We start from the raw sequence: 20,991 nt of genomic DNA, 5'->3' as shown, positions 1-20,991 counted from the left end.
TTAATTCAAACTGTTTTGTCTTAAAAAAGTTAGCCACCAGCTACCACAGCACTATTTGAATGATTCACCATATTTGTGAACCCCTTGAGCCTTTTGGAATTTTATTTATTTTAACCATTATCAATACCAGTATTTTTTATATGAAATAACAGATGTTTGTTTATCAATTCACGATTTTCTTTTCCAGAAATCAATTGTTAAAACAGATAAAACTAATTATTTGACAACTGTTGTATGTGCAAAAGTTTGTGAACCCTGAGCTGCACTGCTTAAATCGAGCAAGGTAAACACAATCAGATGGGCCAAATTGAGTGATGAAATGGACCAATGTAGTGAGAGATCTTTAGGGAAGAACTAGGGCGGCACTAGATAAAACAGAGATCAAACCAGGTCAGTTTAGGCTTACCAAAATGAATCCATACAGGTCAGACATGCTAAAAGGGAAAAAAATATCAGAGGAGTGATACTGCACATTTGTCTGGGGACAGCTATAAATTAATTTAAAAAAAGTTTGAGCTTCATCGGTCCACCCTGAGGCAAATCATCTACAAATGGAGAGCTTTAAGAGTAACTGAACATCTCCCTAGAAGTGGACTTCCTTGAAAAATATCCATAAGCACCACAAGAAAAGTTATTGTTCAGTTAAAAACCAACCCAAACATTACATGTAGTGATTTGCAGACCTCTCTTGCAGCATCTGGGACAGATGTGCATGGTTCAACAATAAGAAGAAAACTCAGTCAACATGGCTTTCAAGGGAGGGTTGCTGAAGAAGCCTCTGCTCTCAAAAAAAGAACAAAACTGCTTGTCACAACTTTGCCAGAGAGCACCTGGAGATACCCGAAGTCTTATTCTGTGGACAGATTAGTCCAAAATTGAATTGTCTGGTCATAACCAAAACCGCCATGTTTGGGCAAAAACGCAACTCTGCCTACCACCAAGAGAACCGTCTCGAAAGTGAAGAATGGTGGTGGCAAATGGTCTGCAAATCTCCAGATGTTTGGGTTGGCTTTTACCTGAAAAATCCCTTTTCTTGTGGCGCTTGAGGATATTTTTGAAGGAAGTCCACTTCTAGGCAGATGTTAAGTCATCCTCCTGTGGACAGGTGTTGTAAACTAGCATTTATGCTAACACACTGTAAACAATGCATCTGGTTCGTCCATTGACATTGTCATGTCCAAATAAAATCTACTACTACTATTCTTAAAGCTCTCCATTTGTAGATGATTTGCCTCATGGTGGACCGATGGAGCTCAAACTTTTTTTATATGAATTTATAGCTGTCCCCAGACAAATGTGCAACATCAAAACTCTATTCCTGAGATCCTCTTAGATTTCCTTTCCTCTTGGAATGTCTGATCTGATGGGTTCAGTTTGGTGAGCCTAAACTGACCTGGTTTTATCTTTGTTTTACCTAGTGCCGCCCAATTTCTTCCCTAAAGATCTCTAATTACATTGGTCCATTTCATCACTCAATTTGGCCCAACTGATTGTGTTTACCTTGCTCGATTTAAGCAATGCAGCTCAGGGTTCACAAACTTTTGCACATACAACAGCTGTCAAATAATTAGTTTTATCTGTTTTCACAATTGATTTCTGGAAAAGAAAAATGTTGAATTGATAAACAAACATCTGATATTTCATATAAAACATACTGGTATTGATAAAAATGAATTAATAATGGTTAAAATAAATAAAATTCCAAAAGGCTCAAGGGGTTCACAAACTTTCACACAGCACTGTATGTATGTTTCAAAAGCAGTGATTGTATCTGACAGTTTTTTCCCTTTACATTTAGAATCACATTAATGTGATATCCGTACATTAAAAAAAACTTTCTATGCATGATTTAAGATTTCTGAAAGGCAGTACAGAAGAGCAGTATTACTACATAGCCTTCTCTCCTTCTCCCTCCTCCCACACTTAGTATTTAGTTAATTAAACAATAGATAGCCTACAGAATAAACCTCTGACGCTTTCACTCACCTGCTTAAAAAGGACTATACACAAAAAAACGTATCATTCACAAAGTCAAAAAGACTTCCCTAACCTTCCTCTCTCTCCCTCTCTTTATCCTTGCGTTCAGCTTGCCTCCTATTTTCAACTGCTTTCTTGTACTTTATAAAAGCACACACACATACACTCAGTAAACAGCTGTAGCTGAATAGGAGAAAATGCCAGGGGTCTAAATGCTATTGCTTTATTTGTGCTCTAAGCAATGTTAGGATTTCCAGGCCATTTAAAGGCCTCATTGGTGATTTATTTATAAGGATTTCTAAAACGAGCAGCTAAATGTGTTTGACCTGAGAGGGAACAGAGAAAGGGGGGGGGAGAAAAAAAAATCTCAATGCCCTTTTTGTCATTCATCCCTGACAGTGGCAGCTCCAGACTTATTGGACCCTAAATCTGCCACTCACAACAACAAGCCCCGCCTCTCCTTCTCCACAAAGCCAATCACCCTAAATCCCCGGGAGGAGAGCGAGGTGAGAGAAAAGAAACAGATCCAGTTATGAAAAGTAAAAGTAATGTTTCCCAACATTGGGGGAAACAACCTCTCCTTTGGTATTTTAATAGGTTATGTCAGCAGACCTCCTGTAACTATATGGTTTGATTGATGAGTTGAAGTGTTGCAGATGGTTGCCACAGTGATGAAATGGAAGACAGTGACAGCCATCTTTATTTTGGTGGTCCTGTACCTGGTGATGGGAGCAGCAGTCTTCAGAACCCTGGAGAAGCCTCACGAGAGGTAGGCAGCTCATGTGTTTGTCCACCTCTCTGTCTGCCAGTAAAAGACACCCAATGTGTGCAACCTCTAATTATCCATCCATTTTTAAGGACCTTCTAAAAAGTGCAATGTGGATGCTTTGATACTATGTCATAATGGAGCTTTTTAAAATATTTCATTTCGAAGCAATTGAATGTTGTCTTCTTTAAGGTAATCAAGTTTTTGTAAGGAAATTGATTTTTACTGTGAAATCTCCACTTCTAAAACCCCACTGATGAAGGGACACAATTATGTTGGTCGGCACACTTTTTAAGGAAAGAGCAGAAGAAGTTTTTAGCCAAGTATTATCAGGAAGGCAGTGTGGTTGACTGTGTTGTTGCAACACATGATAAATAATCAGCATGACATGTGGAGCACCCCAGGGTTCAATACTTGGGCTTTTGTATTTAAATCTTCTCATGCTAATGGCTAAAATCCAGTATTACAGCAAGTAAATAAGTGAATGTGACTGAGCTCTCAACTGTAAAATAAAGACATGATTTAAATTACAAGACCAGGTATTTCAACACAGCTTTAAGAAAATCAGCACTTTTTGATTATGGAGACGTTGCTGTACAGTCATCATTCAGTGACATTAACCGTTATTTCTGTCTGACTCTGTTTGTGAAATGTGAAGAATATATTTCTCCGCCTCAATTTATTTCCCTCCTATTATCTCTCCTAGTGCCCAGCGTTTGGCCATCTTGTCCCAGAAGCTGGAGTTCCTGGCCAGACATTCCTGTGTCAACCAAAGCCAGCTGGAGGAGCTGGTAAAGGTGAGAGAAACCTCAGAAATAAAAATGCATTAAAGTGATAGTACACATGTGTAATTCAGCACCATGGACAGCTCCTACAGATTCACTGGAGGAAAGGGAAGACATGATAAGCCACAGAGAGTTTGTTCAGTCCAGGTCATATTCCATCCCTATGGGGCTCTCACATTGACCAGAACTTCATTTCCATTCTGTTTGACATCTCCAGCCTTTTGCCTCACCAACAGTCATCTCAAGTTGTATTTATTAGGCTTATACATTGTATTATTTACACCTTTAACACATTAGACAGGCAAGCACACAAAGACATGTCCAAGCATGCACCAAAATAAGAAAGTCAAGGCTCAAGAGCACCATGCTTTTCATAATAATATTAGTTACGGCTGCAAGAATGTTACACAATAGGAGAGAACGGGGTAATCTGAGACAGTTTTTACATTTGCTCCCCTCTAAGTGAGCTAAAATGATTTGTCACTCAAATTTACACATTTCCCATTAATTCAGGATGTTTCCTAGAACTTGGCATTAGCAGAATTTATTCAAGACAAAGGGCAGTGAAAATAAGATTGTTTTAAAAAAAGTTGTCATGTGTCTCACTTTACCCCAGCTGTGGGGTAAACTGAGACAGACCAGAAAAGTCAAGGGGGAACTGATCCACTTACTTTTTCCACTCTGAAACTACCATAACAACACATATTGTAACATTTAGAATCCTGACAGCTAGCTTGAAAACCAAATATTACAAAACTAATGTCTTACTAGTAACATAATCATGGGGTTTGGTCAATTAAGCAAAACATTTTTCTAAACACTTGAAAGTAACTCTTATCAAATACAACATATAATTCATATTCAATAATTAACATTCAAATGACAGATAAAACCAGTTAGATTAAAACACAGCCTGGGACTCAGAACACAGGACTAGACCCAGCTGTCTTTTTCTTTATCTTTTGAGTCTTTTTTTCTGCATTTGTTTTATTGGGATCATTCATTGAATAAAGAAATGTTTCTACAGAGTCTATTGATGTTAAAGGTCACTCTCCTGTCCCCCACATACATACACGCCAAACCATGCCCTTGCTGACACCCCTTTAACCATCAACCCCCACCTCCAGCCCACATTGTCTTTTGTCTTTTCAAACTAGTCTCCTTGCTACCTCAAATATAATGGATTCATTAAAAGAGGTCACAGACACTGTCTGACTTTACCCCACAGCATTTGTCTCACTTTACCCCACTGCCACAATTTGAGAAAAAACTACCTCTCTCAGCAATTCAGGCTAATCTTCAGTTATCATCATCACATGGTTTCATATGTTGGTAGTTAATCAACATGTGTGATAGAAGTTTTTCTACCTGAATCAATTTGATTAGGCACAACAATCGATTAAGTTGACAGCAAGAAAATGTACTCCTACATGCAAAAAATAATTTTTTGTGAAAAAAACATGCTTACCACATCACCATGAGGTCCTCTCTTTCATGGCCAAGGGGAAATGAGAGGGGCTTGAAAACATATATCTCACATGATAAAAAATGTGTTCCGTGTCCTAAATACAGGGGGTGTCTCACATTACCCGATGTCTCACATTCCCCCGTCCTCCCCTACCTGTTTTGTTTTTTTACTAGAATGTAAAACTCTCCCTCCCTCTCTCTGCCCCTCTTACTCACAGCAAGTTGTGTCTGCAATCCGGTCGGGAGTAAATCCTGCAGGGACGCTGACCAACCACAGCAGCCTGTGGGACCTGAGCTCTGCCTTCTTCTTCGCTGGAACGGTCATCACAACCATCGGTAGGACACACACACACACACACACACACACACACACACACACACACACACACACACAAGAACTTTGTTCTTTCTCGCTGAGTAGGCCTATCTAACAGCCTTAAGCATAGAACTGTGACATATTAATGGCCCTATTTTCTTTCTGTCCCGTCTGCAGGTTTCGGGAACACCTCTCCCCACACAGAAGGTGGACGTATCTTCTGCATCGTCTATGCCTTGTTAGGGATACCCCTGTTCGGCTTCCTTTTGGCAGGTGTTGGAGATCAGCTGGGAACCATATTCGGCAAGGGCATCGCCAGAGTGGAGAGAATGTTTGTGGTGAGTCTGGAGAGAAGTACACAAACATGAAAGGTGGACTAATGCACCTACAATGTGTTTCACAGGAGAGTTCACACAAGTTTATGGTCAGCAGGTGGCGAGTCTGTAAAGGCTTAATAATGTACACCAAAGCACACTCGACAATATCTCGAACACACCAGCTCTTATGTTTACAAACTTGCTAGCATGGTTTGCCAAAAATCAATATTCAAAAAGATGTTGGATCGACTGCACCTTAATTGCAAACATGTTCATCAAAAGCTACATTTAGGTGTAAAGCTATAGCCTACAGTATGTTGGTCTATAAGCAGCTGACTTCATAACTCTGAGTATTTAAAGTCTCTACTTTTGGGGCCAAAACTGTTATTGTCACAGTTTGGGTCAGATATAGCCTGGTCCTACCAGACCATCGTAGGCTACTTCATTTAATTTGTACAGAATGTCTGGAATCGCTCAATTGACAAACGTCAACTCACTTGAAGGCGGGTGTCTGTTGAAGTTTAAAACTATTGAGTCTGCCCAGTCCCACTCTGGATCTGCCAACCAATCGCATAACGTTTGTTCGTGACGTATGTCTTGCGCCGGTTTTGGAAAACAACTGAAACTGGCGCTCAACCTCAACGTCATTGTTCTCAGCCACTCCCTCTGTTCGCTGATTGGACCGCTAAAAATCGTGACGGAGAAAACCCGCGAATATACCTCGGACCCAGACTGACTACTGAAGGGAAATGAAAATTGAGCGGAGGTAGGTAGGCGGGCGGTGCCAGGCTAGGTCAGATGGGTCAGGCTGGAAATAAGGCTGCCCACGTGACTCCAGCATGAACATGTTGAAAATACAATACAGTTAGAAAATAATAGTTTGTGTTCCAGTTTTTAAAGTTCTGTTTTGAATAATTTGATCTTGACTCTTGAATGAAATTAGCAGAAGTTTAAATCCTGAATGTTTTTTGCTGCTCTCGGAGCACCCAAGGGACACAGTCATGAATATTATGATTAAGGGCTGAGGGCAGAGGACGAAAGTTCATTGTGTAAGCGTGTGTTTGTGTGTGCGTTTGTCAACGCATTATTGCTCTGTGCCCAGGTTGTGTGAGACCGAAGCATTATCCTCAGGGAAAATTGTGAAAGTCTTTTTTCTTCCCTTCGGAACCCGTGGGACCAATTTATAGAGTAATGCTATTACTGCTTACATCTGGCTGTTCCACCATTTCACTCCTCAAGCGTATCTGTTATTGTTGGTCTGTCCGCCACTTTGGTTCCACTGAAATATCTCACCAACTGTCTGATGGATTATCTATGGAATTTGTTAAGACATTCATGGTGCCCAGAGGATGAATCCTACTCACTTTGATGATCCTCTAACCTTTCTTGTAGAGCAATTGCAATCCCTTTGTAACTAGCGCTGTCATCAGGTCAAATTCTCATTTTATCATTGGTCTATGGCTAAATACCTGCAAAACTCCAACAATTCCTATCGTTCTCAGCTGGACTTTATGTTAAGTGTTAACTAGCAAACATTAGCATGCTAATACGCTAGACTAGGATGGCGAACATAACATTATACCTGCTAATTAATAGTATGTTAACATTGTCACCGTGCATTCTTTGTGTGACACTAACAAACTTCATGGGAAACTGAAGGCAGGAGCTTTTATCAGATCACAAACAGATCAGATCTCTAGAAGTTGTAAAGGTACAGATCGTGAAGTTGAAACTCACAATGGTATTGTTCATTTGATCTGCCCTCTCTCTCTCTCTCTCTGCCTCCTTTTTTCTTTCTCTCTCTCTGTTCCCTCCGTCTCTCTCTCTCCTTCAGCACTGGGATATCAGTCAGACAAAGATCCGCGTCATCTCCACACTGCTGTTTGTGTTGTTTGGCTGCCTGCTCTTTGTGGCTCTCCCGGCGGCCATCTTTAAACATATCGAGGACTGGTCTGCGCTGGAGTCCCTTTACTTTGTGGTCATCACCCTGACTACCATTGGATTCGGAGACTTTGTGGCAGGTACAAACTCAGCCAGAGATTTAAAAAAAAAATCTTGCTAAATCTTATACACTCACAGGCCACTTTATTAGGTACACCTGTTCAATGGCTTATAAAAACAAAAAGCTTATCAGCCAATCACATGGCAACAATTTAATGCATTTAGGCATTTATACGTGGTCAAGACAATATACTTAAGTCAAACCGAGCATCAGAATGGGGAAGAAAGGGGGTTTAGGTGACTTTGAACATGGCATGGTTGTTGGTGCATGGCAGGATGGATCCATACTTTCATGTTGTTTACGCCAAATTCTGAGTTTGCCATCTGAATGTCGCAACTGAAATCGAAACTCATCAGACCAGGCATGATTTTTCAATCTTCTATTGTCCAATATTGGTGATCCTGTGAGAATTGTAGCCTCAGTTTCCTGTTTTAACTGACAGGAGTGGCACCCGGTGGGGTCTTCTGTTGCTGTAGCCCATCTGCTTCAAGGTTGGTCGAGTTTTGCGTTCAGAGATGGTATTCTGCATACTCTGCTAGTAACGAGTGGTTATTTGAGTTACAGTTGCCTTTCTATCATCTCGAACCAGTCTGCCCATCCTCAACTGACCTCTGTCTTCAACAAGGCATTTTACGTCCACACAAATGCCGCTCACTGGATATTTTTTATTTTTCGGACCATTCTCTGTAAACCCTAGAGATGGTTTAGAGTGAAAATCCCAGTAGATCAGCAGTTTCTGAAATACTAATACCAGCCCTCCTGGCACCCTCAACATTGCCATGTTCAAAGTCACTTAAAACCCCTTTCTTCCCCATTCTGTTGCTCAGTTTGAACTTCAACAAGTTCTCCCATCCAGGTCTACATGCCTAAATGCATTGAGTTGCTGACATGTGATTGGCTGATTAGTTATATGTGTTAACAAGAAAATGAACCGCTGTACCTAATAAAGTGGCTGGTGAGTGTATATCTCATCAAGTTTGATTACAGCCATTGTCTCTGTCTGCCTTTGTCTCTGTCTCTAGGTGGTTCAGAAATAGAGTATGCAGACTACTATAAACCAGTTGTATGGTTCTGGATTCTGGTGGGACTGGCCTACTTTGCTGCCATCCTCAGCATGATAGGAGACTGGCTCAGAGTCATCTCCAAGAGGACAAAAGAAGAGGTATGAGACTTTGGGTTTCATTTACTCCTTCATTCATTGGCTCTTATTGTCATGTCTTTGGCGACTCCTTTTCCCTCTACATGCCACTTTGTCTGTCCATGTTCTGTACATGTTTCTCTCTCTGTAACCCTACAGTGCTATGTCCGTGCTTCAACTCTTGCCCTCCGCTTAACTTCATTTGAATGACAAGACTGTTCTCTAATCCTATCGACTGTCTGCCATCCGAACACATATACACAGTCATCAGCCATTACTGTGAGCATCTCCAGAGAGAGCTCTTTCAGTGTGATAGAGAAACAGGCGTCATTTGGAAGGTGCTCTAAATATAACACAAGTTATGCATATAAAGGAGCCACTGGGAGTTTTGATAGGGGCCCTTAATTGAAGTTACCCTCCTCCCAAATGATGCAATTGAAACCTTTGTTGTGATTAGATATAGGTTTAAAGGTGAGTGTGACTAAGAATCGTTCACATGCTGTAGCATGTTCTTTAGCAACTGACATATTCTTGTGTAAGAGTTTCTGAGAACAAGACTTGTGTGAGAAGAAACGACATGATGGCATGACATGATGTACCCATTAGATAAACATTAGTTGAATTACAATGGTTTCCCATTGCAACTGTTGAGTGTGTGTGTATGTGTGTGTGTGTGTGTGTGTGTGTGTGTGTGTGTGTGTGTGTGTGTGTGTGTGTGTGTGTGTGTGTGTGTGTGTGTGTGTGTATTTGTGGGCCTGTATTTGTGTGTGTGTGTGTGTGTGCGGATGTGTGTGTGTTCACTAATGCACCCCATGGGTTCTCATGCTGAAGTCCTGCTTTTATACGCCATAATCCTACTGGCCTGGGCCCGGTTTCCCGATAACGTCCTCTCTTAGCGAGCTACGAAGACTCCTACGTTATGACTTACCAAAGTTGTTTACCTCTGTAGTCGTGGTTCCCGAACGGTCTCTTAGGAGAAACACTCCTTACGTCGTTCGTACACTGCTGAAATCGGTTGCTCCGAGTTAGATTTTCCATTTCCTGCTCATTTCATGCGCAGCTGCATCTGTATGCTGTCTAATCAAATCTACCCGTGCATTTCTAGTGTAATATAAAGTCATAAATTAGTTTGTTGAATCATCATCTGTGTTTTGGAACTCTTGTTTTATAATCTAAGTATCTTTAAGAACACTAATCACGTTACTTGCTGGGTCAGTAATGCAACTGAAAGTAGATATAATATCGCCAATAGCCTATATAAATAAAAACAGACGGCCCAAACAGCGTCCAAATGAGCTAAAATCCTAAATACAATAAACAGTAACATGGCACACTTATTTTAAGGTAAGCTCTAATTGATTATTCATTAATTTTTTCGCACGTTTACATGTTTTGAGGCGGAGGATCCGATGCACTCTTCCCGGGCTCAGCTGACAGCTGAGAGCTGTCAGCTGAGCCGGTGTGGAACACAGTGCGGAAGTTCTAGTGTTAACCACGGTCGAACATGGTATTTCTCTTTCTGTGATGTCACGAGAAAGAGAAATATAGGGTTAAAAAAACACTCTTTCTGCCTTTTCTCAGGCTAGGATGAACCGATTTTAATTTTTTTTGCACATTTATACTACATAGGATCTCAGAATTCAATACACCTTCATATTCAAACCGGTGAAGTAGGCCTTTAAAGACAATGTCTGTAATCATTAGTAGTAATTGTCATGTCTTGCCAACAAGTGCCGTGCCACTGCCTCTGTAACACGTTGTAGTTGCAAAGAGATTGTTTAAGTGCAATTGAGATGTGTTTCTCTCTCGCTCTGCAATTTGTATGTTTGTGCTGTAAATACTGACTTTAATCTTCAAATGAAGACATGTATGGTACTCCAGATCATCGAAGGACCAGACTGTGTATTTATACATTACATGTTAGTCATTGTGTTACTTGTGGAAAATGTCATACCCGGAGGACAAATTCCCGCCCATCCACCCAGAAAAACTAAATAAAAAAACAGGCAACAACATATTTTAAGATATAATGTGATTTTTTCATTGACCGATTGAGCATAAATGTCAGAGTGTCCTCGAATACACCAGCAGGCAATCTCTTCAAAGCAGCCATAGTTTAAAATAAAGGGTAGGTAATATACAATAACTTTTTTAGGGACAGTCATTTCTGCAAAGCATTCAGTTCTCTGCATGTTAATTTTGAATGGAAACCAAGAGCTGTCTATGGTGCCTGGAAGTTTTCTGCAGGCACCAGAATATAATAAGTTAATAGCCTCATACAAAACCAGACCATTCTATGTAAATGCTCTTCTATGTGTTACTCCTCTGTACTTCTTCTTTGTCTTTTATGTTCTTTCTTCATTTGTGTCATTTTATATTTGAGCCATTAAACTGAGCAAAAGAGGAACTGTTTGTTCATCATCACAAACAACAGTTTTAAGAATCAAACCTGTCCTCCATGTGAATCTCTCTCTCTCTCTCTCTCTCTCTCTCTCTCCCCTTGCAGGTCGGAGAGATCCGAGCTCACGCCGCAGAGTGGACGGCCAACGTCTCGGCAGAGTTCAAAGAAACGCGGCGTCGTGTCAGCGTTGACATTTATGATAAGTTCCAGCGTGCCGCTTCAATCAAACGCAAGTTGTCCACAGACCTGGGATTCAGCCCTGGCCCTGAGCTCTCTCTGCCCAGGAGGAACATGTCTGTCAATTTCAACGATGACAGGAACGAGAGAGATGGCGGGCTGCAGGGCCTGTCAACACCTCTGGCCAGACACACCGGTTTGTTCATGAATGGTTTGGACCCAGAGAGAGGAGATATCTTAGTCATTGAACACCTCAAATAGACAGAAGATGGTCAACGCCCTTTAAACATCGGCATCAGTTTTCTCAAACAAATGGGAGGGAACCATGTGAGCGATGCAGGAATATGGTACAGTAGGCTGAGTGAAATGCTCAGTGAAAGACAATCACAGTAGGCTGTTGACTAAAACCAAAAAAGACATGTGACGTGAGAGACCTTTGTAGGCTATATGGTGATATTTGACAATATCAGAACTGTTGAAGTTACGGAAGACGACGACTTCTGAGCTACAAAGATGGTGGCCTGATTGTGTGCCAAATGACTGAAGATTGTAAAGATGTTGAAATGGTGAGAGGACGGGATATTGTTTGAACTACAGATGATACAGAGCAGTGGGCTATATTGGACTACTAAATTAGAGAACTGTGATGCTGCAAAGCTTCAAATTCTTGACTACGGAGAATCTCTAAAAGATCAAGCTCAGATAAGAGCAAACCTTAAACACTCTTCTGAAAGCTTTCAGTCCAGCTCCAAAACTGACATATGAAACTGAAAAGGCATGTGTAGTTCAAACTCCTCAACCGCTGTAATCGGTTGAATATATTTTGGAATCTAAACCTAGTTTTTTAGCCAGTTTACTATGCTTATTTTATACAGTACTTTAGTTAAAAGAGAACTATTTTTCCGCCATTCAAATATGCTTTTTGATAACTACAGAGTAATCTTGCCATTAACCCACAGGGTGTGTGGCCTCAGATCAGAGCCAACAATGAAAAGAGTTTGACCACTGTGGCACCCATGTTAGCTCCTCTTGCGTAGAGCTAGAGGAAATCTCTTTGTATTGTTATTTGCTTCCATATTTTTCTCAGTTATAGAGAAGAGGATGAGGGTGGATGCGATCCAATGGATGAAAGTGTGTCCCTGTTTCTGGATGTAGTTTTAATTGTAAGTGGCTCTACGAGAAAATTTGCCAAACCACTTCTGTGCCTTAAACTCTTTTACTTTGAAAAAACTAAGGCAGTTTTGATCTAAATACCCACATGTACTGGGAAACTATTGTTGCCACTTTTGAATGATGCATTGCCAATGATTGAGCCAATGAGTCACAAGCATAACAATGCCTATTTATGTGAGCATTTCAATCAATCATGATTACACAATGTTTAAACGTATCATATTGGCCTCTGGTTCATTGTTTTACTGCTATTTGCCAGCAAATGTTTCAGTTTATGCCGACTGACAAGAAGCTGCTTTAACTCATGATGAACTTCAGTCTTGAGGGGTGCTAATGTGTCATTGTAAGCTGCCATAGCTCTGGTCTCCTGCAGAACATTGTATGTGTGATTTAGTCAATTTACCATGCACATGTTGGTGACAAGAATTTTTTGTACATCGGTGGATAAAATCGAATTGTCTGTGTTTACAATGTCGAATATGATGGTTTGATAGGAATATTCACAGATTTGCACATTGACAGGTCATGAAAGTTTCCTTGTTAACAAGAATTAATTCAGTTTTATTGCCCAGCTTTAACACACACACACACACACACACACACACACACACAAACACACACACACACACACACACACACACGTAATGAGGGGTGTCTTCCATGTGTGTACGCCTGCCGTTGAAAATGCACTTTGATTGAACAGCCATTGAACTTAACAATGCGCTGTAGTTTCCGCAGCTAACCAGTCCATCCAATCAGAAGCCTTCGGTTTTGTTGTTACGTGGCATTAACGACAACTACATGGTTTAACACACAAACTGCTTCTCTGTAACAATCCAAGCATGATAATGTTACCCTTACATCAATACCCAAATACACAAGGAACATAAAACTTCTACTTACTCGATTTCTTTATAAGGTAATTGATGTTAGAGAGTTTACTGGTAGGGTTCTGTATGGATATAAAGGAGAGAGAGAGAGAAAAAAAAGTCTGTGCAGCTTTTAGTTTTATTACGTTCCAATAATATAAATTAAATGTGTTCTCTTCATTATACTGGCTGTTTTAATGAGTCTCTTATCCTAATTGAACTAATAGAAATATGGAGTATAGATGTGTTGACTTGTGCCATAGCAGAATGTATGTTTCAGTACTAACACTGAATGGAAACGGCAATGAAATGACACTGTGCTGCTTGTTCTGCCTTTGCCTTCTCTCTTTGCTCTGTGGTTTGTTAGTAAACACATGACACACAATCATCTTAATGAGCTGTACTAAAATGAAACTAACTCTTAGACATTTTAATTTTTCTGCCGACGTGCTAGATATGTTTATGCTTTGTTTTTATGATGATGATCTTGAAAACTGTATTTTTCTAAACTGTATGTGTGCATTTCTACACTTCACTGCAAGAAGTTATCTTAACACAATGTAATTAAAGGGTTTTGTACAATATAATGAAAATATATCAGATTTCAATACTTTGTGTTTGCTGTGCTACTCGCATATACATATGTCTCGTTTGATCAGTCATTTTTGTACAGTAACTGCTGCAGTAACTGATCATAGAAATTCCCGAACGACAAAAGAAGAGAGATACTATGCTCTTCCTTTTCCACTGCACCAAATATTAAATCTCAATAGCTGTTGCACTGTATCATACTTAAGCAGTGATATCAACTCTGTACTCAACACCAGTGTTAACAGTAGTTTTTCAGAGTTGTAACTTTATTATTGATGGGTGTGGTCATAAGTGCCTCCTGTTACATTCGTAACTTTTCTCACATGTGATGTCACTGTGTACTAACACACCCTGGAGCGATTCTTCATTGCTGCAAAGTGAATAGTTAAACCATTGGCAGTTGGAGGCTGTGACATACCTTAAAACCCATGAGCACGTCAAAATGGCACTTGAATTTAGTTCAATCTGAAGATTAGATCAAGATAAAGAAACTTTTGCAGCTGTGTATTGAGAGAGCAGCCAGTCATATCATGATATTATTATTTTTTTTGTTTTAATCTCTGTGCTTTTCTCACATGTTTGAAGTTGGTGAGGCTCAGCAGGAAAAGGAGGATGGAACACAAGTCTGTGCACAAATGAGGATTTAGCACCATTTGAATTGCACTGTCCACATTTTTCTTTGATTGGCATGTTCCTTATTTTGTCATAAAATATTCCATTTCATATAATCAGGCTTTCAGGGTCTTCTCCCATTTTCTCCCAGACATTCTAATGACCGGCTCATTCTCATCACTGCCAGACATTACACTTTGCTTTATTAATTATTTGGAAGCACATGAATCACTATCTTCTCGTCTCTCATACAGTTCACACTCACTGGATCACTGAGTAATTATTAGTGTTTAAACTTCCTGGACAATACAGTGGCCTTTGCCAGTGGCAGCAAGTCTTATGATGCGTGAGGTAAAGTTATGACAGCAGGAAGTACAGACCAGAGTCAACAGTGCACAGTCAGACATATACAGTATGCTGGCTCATTTCACCCAGATATTTTCTCCATCGTAAGATCCCCTCTATAGCCAGCGGTAGCAACACAGGAACCACAGGACTGGTCTTAATTATAATCAGTTTTACCAGAGAAAAAACAGCAGGTGAACTTCAAAAATGCAATTTATTTGTACATTCATACATTTTAGATTGTTCAAGAAGGTAGGTCTATAAGTATAAGATGTGGCCCACTTAAAACATATCAGATTGAGCCACACTACCTCTCCACCGCAGGCAACGCCAACCCAAAAAGCTTCAATTAATTCCACGTTTGCAGCCTTGCAACTATCTTGTAGTCCAACACTCTCTGTAAGATATCTACAGACAGGTAAGTATAACAATGTGAAGACCTGCATGTATTTGTATACAGTGGAATTCACTATTTGATGAAACTGCAAGACTGATATCCTCAATACATGTCCAAATATAAATGAAGTACAATTCTTGAATTTATTGTTTTTAACCAGTAATTAACAACTTTAGATATGTTACTCAAAAATACATTATTTTTCATAATAATAAAGAAGAAGAAAAAACTGACATTCAACACAAGGCTGCTCACCTCCTTCTTCAACTGGGATTAGGGCAGGTTCATAGGTAGAGGGATGGGCTGTGGGAGACAGGGTTACTGAGCTGAACTGAGCTAGTAACACAGGGGACAACAACAACTGATTTAATATGAATAACTTGCTGAAGGTTTGCCCACATTGATCAGAATTTTTGGGTAGCAAAAGTGGTCTATTCCCTATGGACCAACCTAAAAGGTTAATTTCCATTACTCATTGATTACACACACCTTGCTTTGTAAATAAATTAGTTATCATCTATCACCCTTTCTTTCCTCTCTCCTATTTTTCTTTTCATTTTTGGAAGCTAGATATTCCTGAAGCTGAGACATGATGCTCCACTCACCATTCACCAGATTTGTTCCCCTTTATTTACAATTTCATGTAAACAGAGGGAGGCTTTTGGGCAATAGGAGGCTCTCTGGGTGTTTACTTTTTGCTAGGAACAAGAAAACATACAAAATTTGGTAATTTTATTATTACACCATAAATCAAATATACACAAATTGTTTGTATAAAATCATGCACCCCCTTTGGACAAAAGTGGTAGTGTTTTTACTACACCAGCTGTTGTGTTCCTGGGTGAGTGTACCCATGACAAAGGCATTAAGAAAAACTGTATAAAAATAGCATTCTTTTCACTGATGGTCTTGTTTGCTGTTACATATCATTTATGATCATCAGAGGAAAATTAGACTGTTTCAGAAATATTTAAAAGTTCCTTGTAGCACCTTAAAGGGCCCTGTTAGCCCTTATACAGTAATTGCCCAAATGTTCTCCCCCATAAGGCCACCGGATTACTGTAATTAGAAGGTATCAAGGGAGAGAATAGTGGAAATTTGAAAATACAGTCGTGGAACTTAATATAATTTGTCATGCAGTAAAGTCTCAAGGTTGTCATCAGTGTGAGGGCACAGGGCAACATAACAGGGACTTGAGCAGTGTACTTCTCACAGTACACAACTTTATACAAAACTGTCATTCTACACCAAGAAATAACATGTTTGTGACCTTTATATGTTCGAAGAGAGATGTTTGTGTGACTTTGTACAGATACAACTTTGCATTCAACTCATCTCCAATCTTTATGCTGCTGGTTGTGGCTTCATATTCACCACAGACCTGAGAGTGGTGTTGACCTTGGGCCCAGTTTTTCAAAACCAAGATCAGATTGATCCAGATAGGAGTAAATCTCAAAATTGTATTTTCAAAAGCAGAGACTGGATCCTGATCCTAAAAAATTGGGATACGGATTTGGAAATCCAATCTTGCCCAGACTCCAGATCAAATCTTGATTTTGGGTATTTCAAAACTCTTGGGTGAGATTAGGATAGGTTTGATCCAAAAGATTAGGATTATCCTGATCCCACTAAAAGTGTGGATTTGGCAATCCTGATATGGTGGTATCTGGATCAGAATGATCCTATCTCAAAAAACCTTTGAAAAGCCGGGACAAAACCTACAAGATCACCTTTATCTGGGATAGCAAAAAAAGGATTACAGAATTCGGATCAGTCTGATCCCGATTCTTTTTTCTAACTGGGTGCTGGTGTTGAACTGCTGCTTTAAATCATGTCTGGAGGGGATACTTTGGCTGGTTTCCAATTGTATGTCTAACCATGAGGTGGGTTGTGGTTGGATTTTGAGTAAAAAGCAGAAGCTTGTTGCAGTCAGGAAGAAATCAACATTCAGGTGCATGCTTCTCTCTAAATCTAGAAAACATGCAAAAGCCTTTGCACTTTCTCAATGTATTCTGCTTTTTACTCTAGTAGCAGCTTCATGGAGCCTAGAGTGCTGGCTATTGTGTATCAACCAGTGTGGATTCTTGGTAGAGACTAAGTATTTGTAAGTTATTTCCCGGGGGGAGGTTTCAGATGAGCTGAAGCGTCTAACAGCTTTTATGTTGATTTGATTCTAATTGTGGCTATTTTTAGTTCTGTGCATATTCTTAGCTAAATGGATGTTGTAAAAATAGAAAGACCTGGGGACACAGGTTATTAAAAATAGCTTGTCCTGTGTGTGTGTAATTGAACATTTTATCTCCATCCAGGAGGAGGCGGTGAGTGCACAGAGGCATAAAATCAGACCTCAGTAACCTGTCAGGGCAACATGCAGCGAGACGGACAGACAGCGCAAAGAAACTGAACCACACAATCTCCTCTTCAGGACATGTGTGGCAGACAGGGCCGCCCATAAGGGGTAGAAAGTGGGAAAGCTTTCTAGGGCCCAGCCACCAGGGGGGGCACAGAGAGAATTTTAATTTTTTTTTGCAGATTACCTAATTTAGCCAACCTTTATTATGAACGCTATATTGGCAAGAGAACTTTCTATAAAAGAAAACATTTTATTCATTGTTACTTGGGTAAAATATATCACATTTTATATTGAAAAACTAAAAGTATCATGGGTCGTTTTTTCCCCCTCAAAACCGTTGCATGCATTGATGATGAACAAGCTAACCTAGCAAGTTCAGTGATGCCAGGACCTGGACATAAATCAGGGTACCAGAAAAGAAAGGAAAAAAAGGGAACTTTCAAGGGCTTTAGACCCCCGGAAAATTCCTTAATATCAGTATTTCTGCTAGCAGAAGTGTATTTTCAATTCAGAGATACTGTGATATTTCATCAAGTTTTGAGGTGTCTTTGAAATTATTCTGTATATTTTATCTATTATTTTCTAAGAAAATTAGAAAATTACATATTTAGCCTTTAAATGAAGGTGGCAGATGGTTGTTATACTGATGAGGAAAGCTTCTGGTAGCAGTGCTATCATGGTAAACCCCCCCTACAGCATTGGTGTGTCTAAAAGCTTACATTAAAGGAAATGTTACAGTAAATGTGCCAAAAAGCAGGTGCAGAGATCTTGCAAGAGCAGAAAATTTGTCGGTGTCTCTGCCCACTATTATTTCCAGTAGCCCACCTTAATCTAACTGGCTAGAACCGGCCCTGTGTACAGGTATGTGTTTATGTAGGAATAAGCGCATCATACCCAGGGGGCAAAGTGATTTTATGGACATGGAGCGTTGTAAAAGGTTGTTCACCAAAAATGACATCTAGGACCTTCCACGATCACAACCTGGGTGGACAACCTTGTCAACAAGCTGCTGGTAAGCTACAGTGGGCCGACATAGCAAATCAGAACCACTGTTTAAGTGAATGGGGGTGAATGGGGATGGGCTAATGGGGAATTTTTTAAACTTATAGATATCATTATGAGACTTTGCCAGTTGATTACTGACATTAAAACAAAAACTTTTTGTATTACAGTATTTTCCAAAAAATTTAAAAAATATGAAAAATCATCAATATCTTACTAATGATGCGAAAATTTGCATATCTGCAAAGCCCCAAAATCTAGATGTTGGAAGAAAACCAAGTCAATTTGTTTTTAAATTTTGAAAACAAAACAAGTGTCCAACTGCCTGAAGCCTTTCCTAATCACAGTTCAAATTTGATCAATAACCCATAGAAAATACATTTTTTACACAGTTACATTTCATGTGCCATGGACCAAAAGTGTCCTTTTGGAGTCTCCAGCTGGTATTTTAGGAAACGGCTAGACATTCCCTTGGAAAAAACAGTGTAAAAAAATCATTTTCTATGGGTTATTGATCAAATTTGAACTGTGATTAAGAAAGGCTTCAGGCAGTTGGACACAAATAAATTGACTTTGTTTTTGTCCAACATCTAGATTTTGGGGCTTTGCAGATATGCAAATTTACGGATCATTAGTAAGATATTGATGATTTTTCATATTTATTCAAACCTTTTGGAAAATACTGTAATACAAAAAGTTGTTGTTTTAATGTCAGTAATCAACTTGCAAAGTTTCATAATGATATATATAAGTTTAAAAAATTCCCTATTAGCCCACCCCCATTCGCTTAAACAGTGGTTCTGATTTGCTCTATGTCGGCCCGCTGTAGCTTTCCAGCAGCTTGTTGACAAGGTTGTCCACCCAGGTTGTGATAGTGGAAGGTCCTGGATATCATTTCTGGTGAACAACCTTTTACAACGCTCCATGTCTGTTTTTTTAAAAAAAGGGGTTTTGCCCCCTAGGTATCATGCACATTGATACAAGTTCAGTATGAGTAAAGGGGGCCCAATGACTGGACCTTTTCAGGGGCCCAGTCATTTGTCTGGGCAGGCCTGGTGGCAGATGCCAGGTGCTGCTTTGTCTTTGAGCATGCCAACACATCTCATTCAAACCGAACAAAACCAAAAACATTTTGAGGCATTTAAAGAGCTGTGACTTGCATGTTCTTTTTAGATTTTGTTGGACTTGCATGTGATTTATTGGTTAATTTTTAAAGGGGATTCACCTATTTTCAATTAGCTAGTCACAAGGATTAACACTCAGAAAATGACTCAAGTGACTTCACATGGGGTGGTAGGATGGCCTAGAGGAAAGAGGGGACGACCAGTGACCACCAGTTTTCTGGTTAGATCCCTGGCACCAGTCAGGAGGGTGTTAAAACTAGTGGTGGCTGACATAACATCTATGTGCCCACCATATCTACCATTGTTTCCTTGAGCAAGACACTTAACCCCGAACTGCTCCACGGGTGCTGCAATATGGCTTACCCTGCATGAGAACCCCTCTGAGGAATTGCATGGGGTGGGTGGTGTGGGAGTAGATATGCGAAAAAGCACATTTCAGTTACCCAGTGTGTAAGTAACCCTGTGTGAATCTACATGTGTGTTCATTAACAAACAAATGAAGAAACTTAACTTGTGAGTTATTTCTGATCGGGCTTCAAGACACATTTGGAAGAAGAAAACCTCTGTTAAAAACTGGAGGTTGGAAGGTTAGGAGCTAAACTCTGACTAGAGACTAAAATTCATCTTCCCAGAGTGCTTCTTAGAAACACTCATGTGCCAGGTCAAATTGTGATAGGAAATATAGGCCTAACAGTATTGTTTCAGTGTCAATTCTCTTCCTGCCATCCTTCCCTAAATTATTCATAACTTAGTATAAAGCCTGTGTTACAACTATTCAGCTCTCTCTACTACTGACTGGAAATGGTACCCATGCATGGTGCATTGACTTGTTCATTTGTTCACACATCCCCCCTCCCCGCCCAACACAGACACAAAAAAAGCTACTTCTTGGTTATCTTTAACATTGCAGATGACTTGGGCCTAATTTAGTTTTAAAGCAACTCAAATGCAAGACTGTCGGTTAAACTCTTTTTATCGTCTCTGTCCTGTTCACACATACTGTTTGACACTTCCTGTCAGTGACTGTCCTTTGGCCCCGAGAACTGCTGCTTACACAGTGACCACAGTGAAGAATGGGACAAATCATGCATATAATACATGGGGATCGGCGGTCAGTCAGTCCATCAGTTTTGAAGACAGACGCACACACTCATGCATACACAAACACGCACTCCCTAG

General features: G+C 39.9%; 1 protein-coding gene across 1 annotated transcript; it reads left to right on the top strand.

Annotated features, from left to right (window-relative positions):
- Positions 1 to 2,381: 2,381 nt before the first annotated feature.
- Positions 2,382 to 11,607, top strand: LOC307248803 (potassium channel subfamily K member 2-like; the record flags this gene model as incomplete). Its single annotated transcript, XM_080025318.1, has 8 exons — positions 2,382 to 2,483; positions 2,634 to 2,746; positions 3,450 to 3,540; positions 5,214 to 5,331; positions 5,489 to 5,649; positions 7,463 to 7,649; positions 8,653 to 8,792; positions 11,275 to 11,607. Exons 2-8 carry the CDS (start codon positions 2,634 to 2,636, stop codon positions 11,605 to 11,607), a joined length of 1,143 nt encoding a protein of 380 aa, XP_079881444.1. The 5' UTR covers positions 2,382 to 2,483.
- Positions 11,608 to 20,991: the final 9,384 nt, after the last annotated feature.

This window comes from Ammodytes marinus, assembly GCF_949987685.1.
Source record: "Ammodytes marinus genome assembly, chromosome: 1".
Classification (NCBI taxonomy): Eukaryota; Metazoa; Chordata; class Actinopteri; order Uranoscopiformes; family Ammodytidae; genus Ammodytes; species Ammodytes marinus.
Note: the sequence above shows the minus strand (reverse complement) of the source record. Positions and strands in the feature narration are given on the sequence as shown.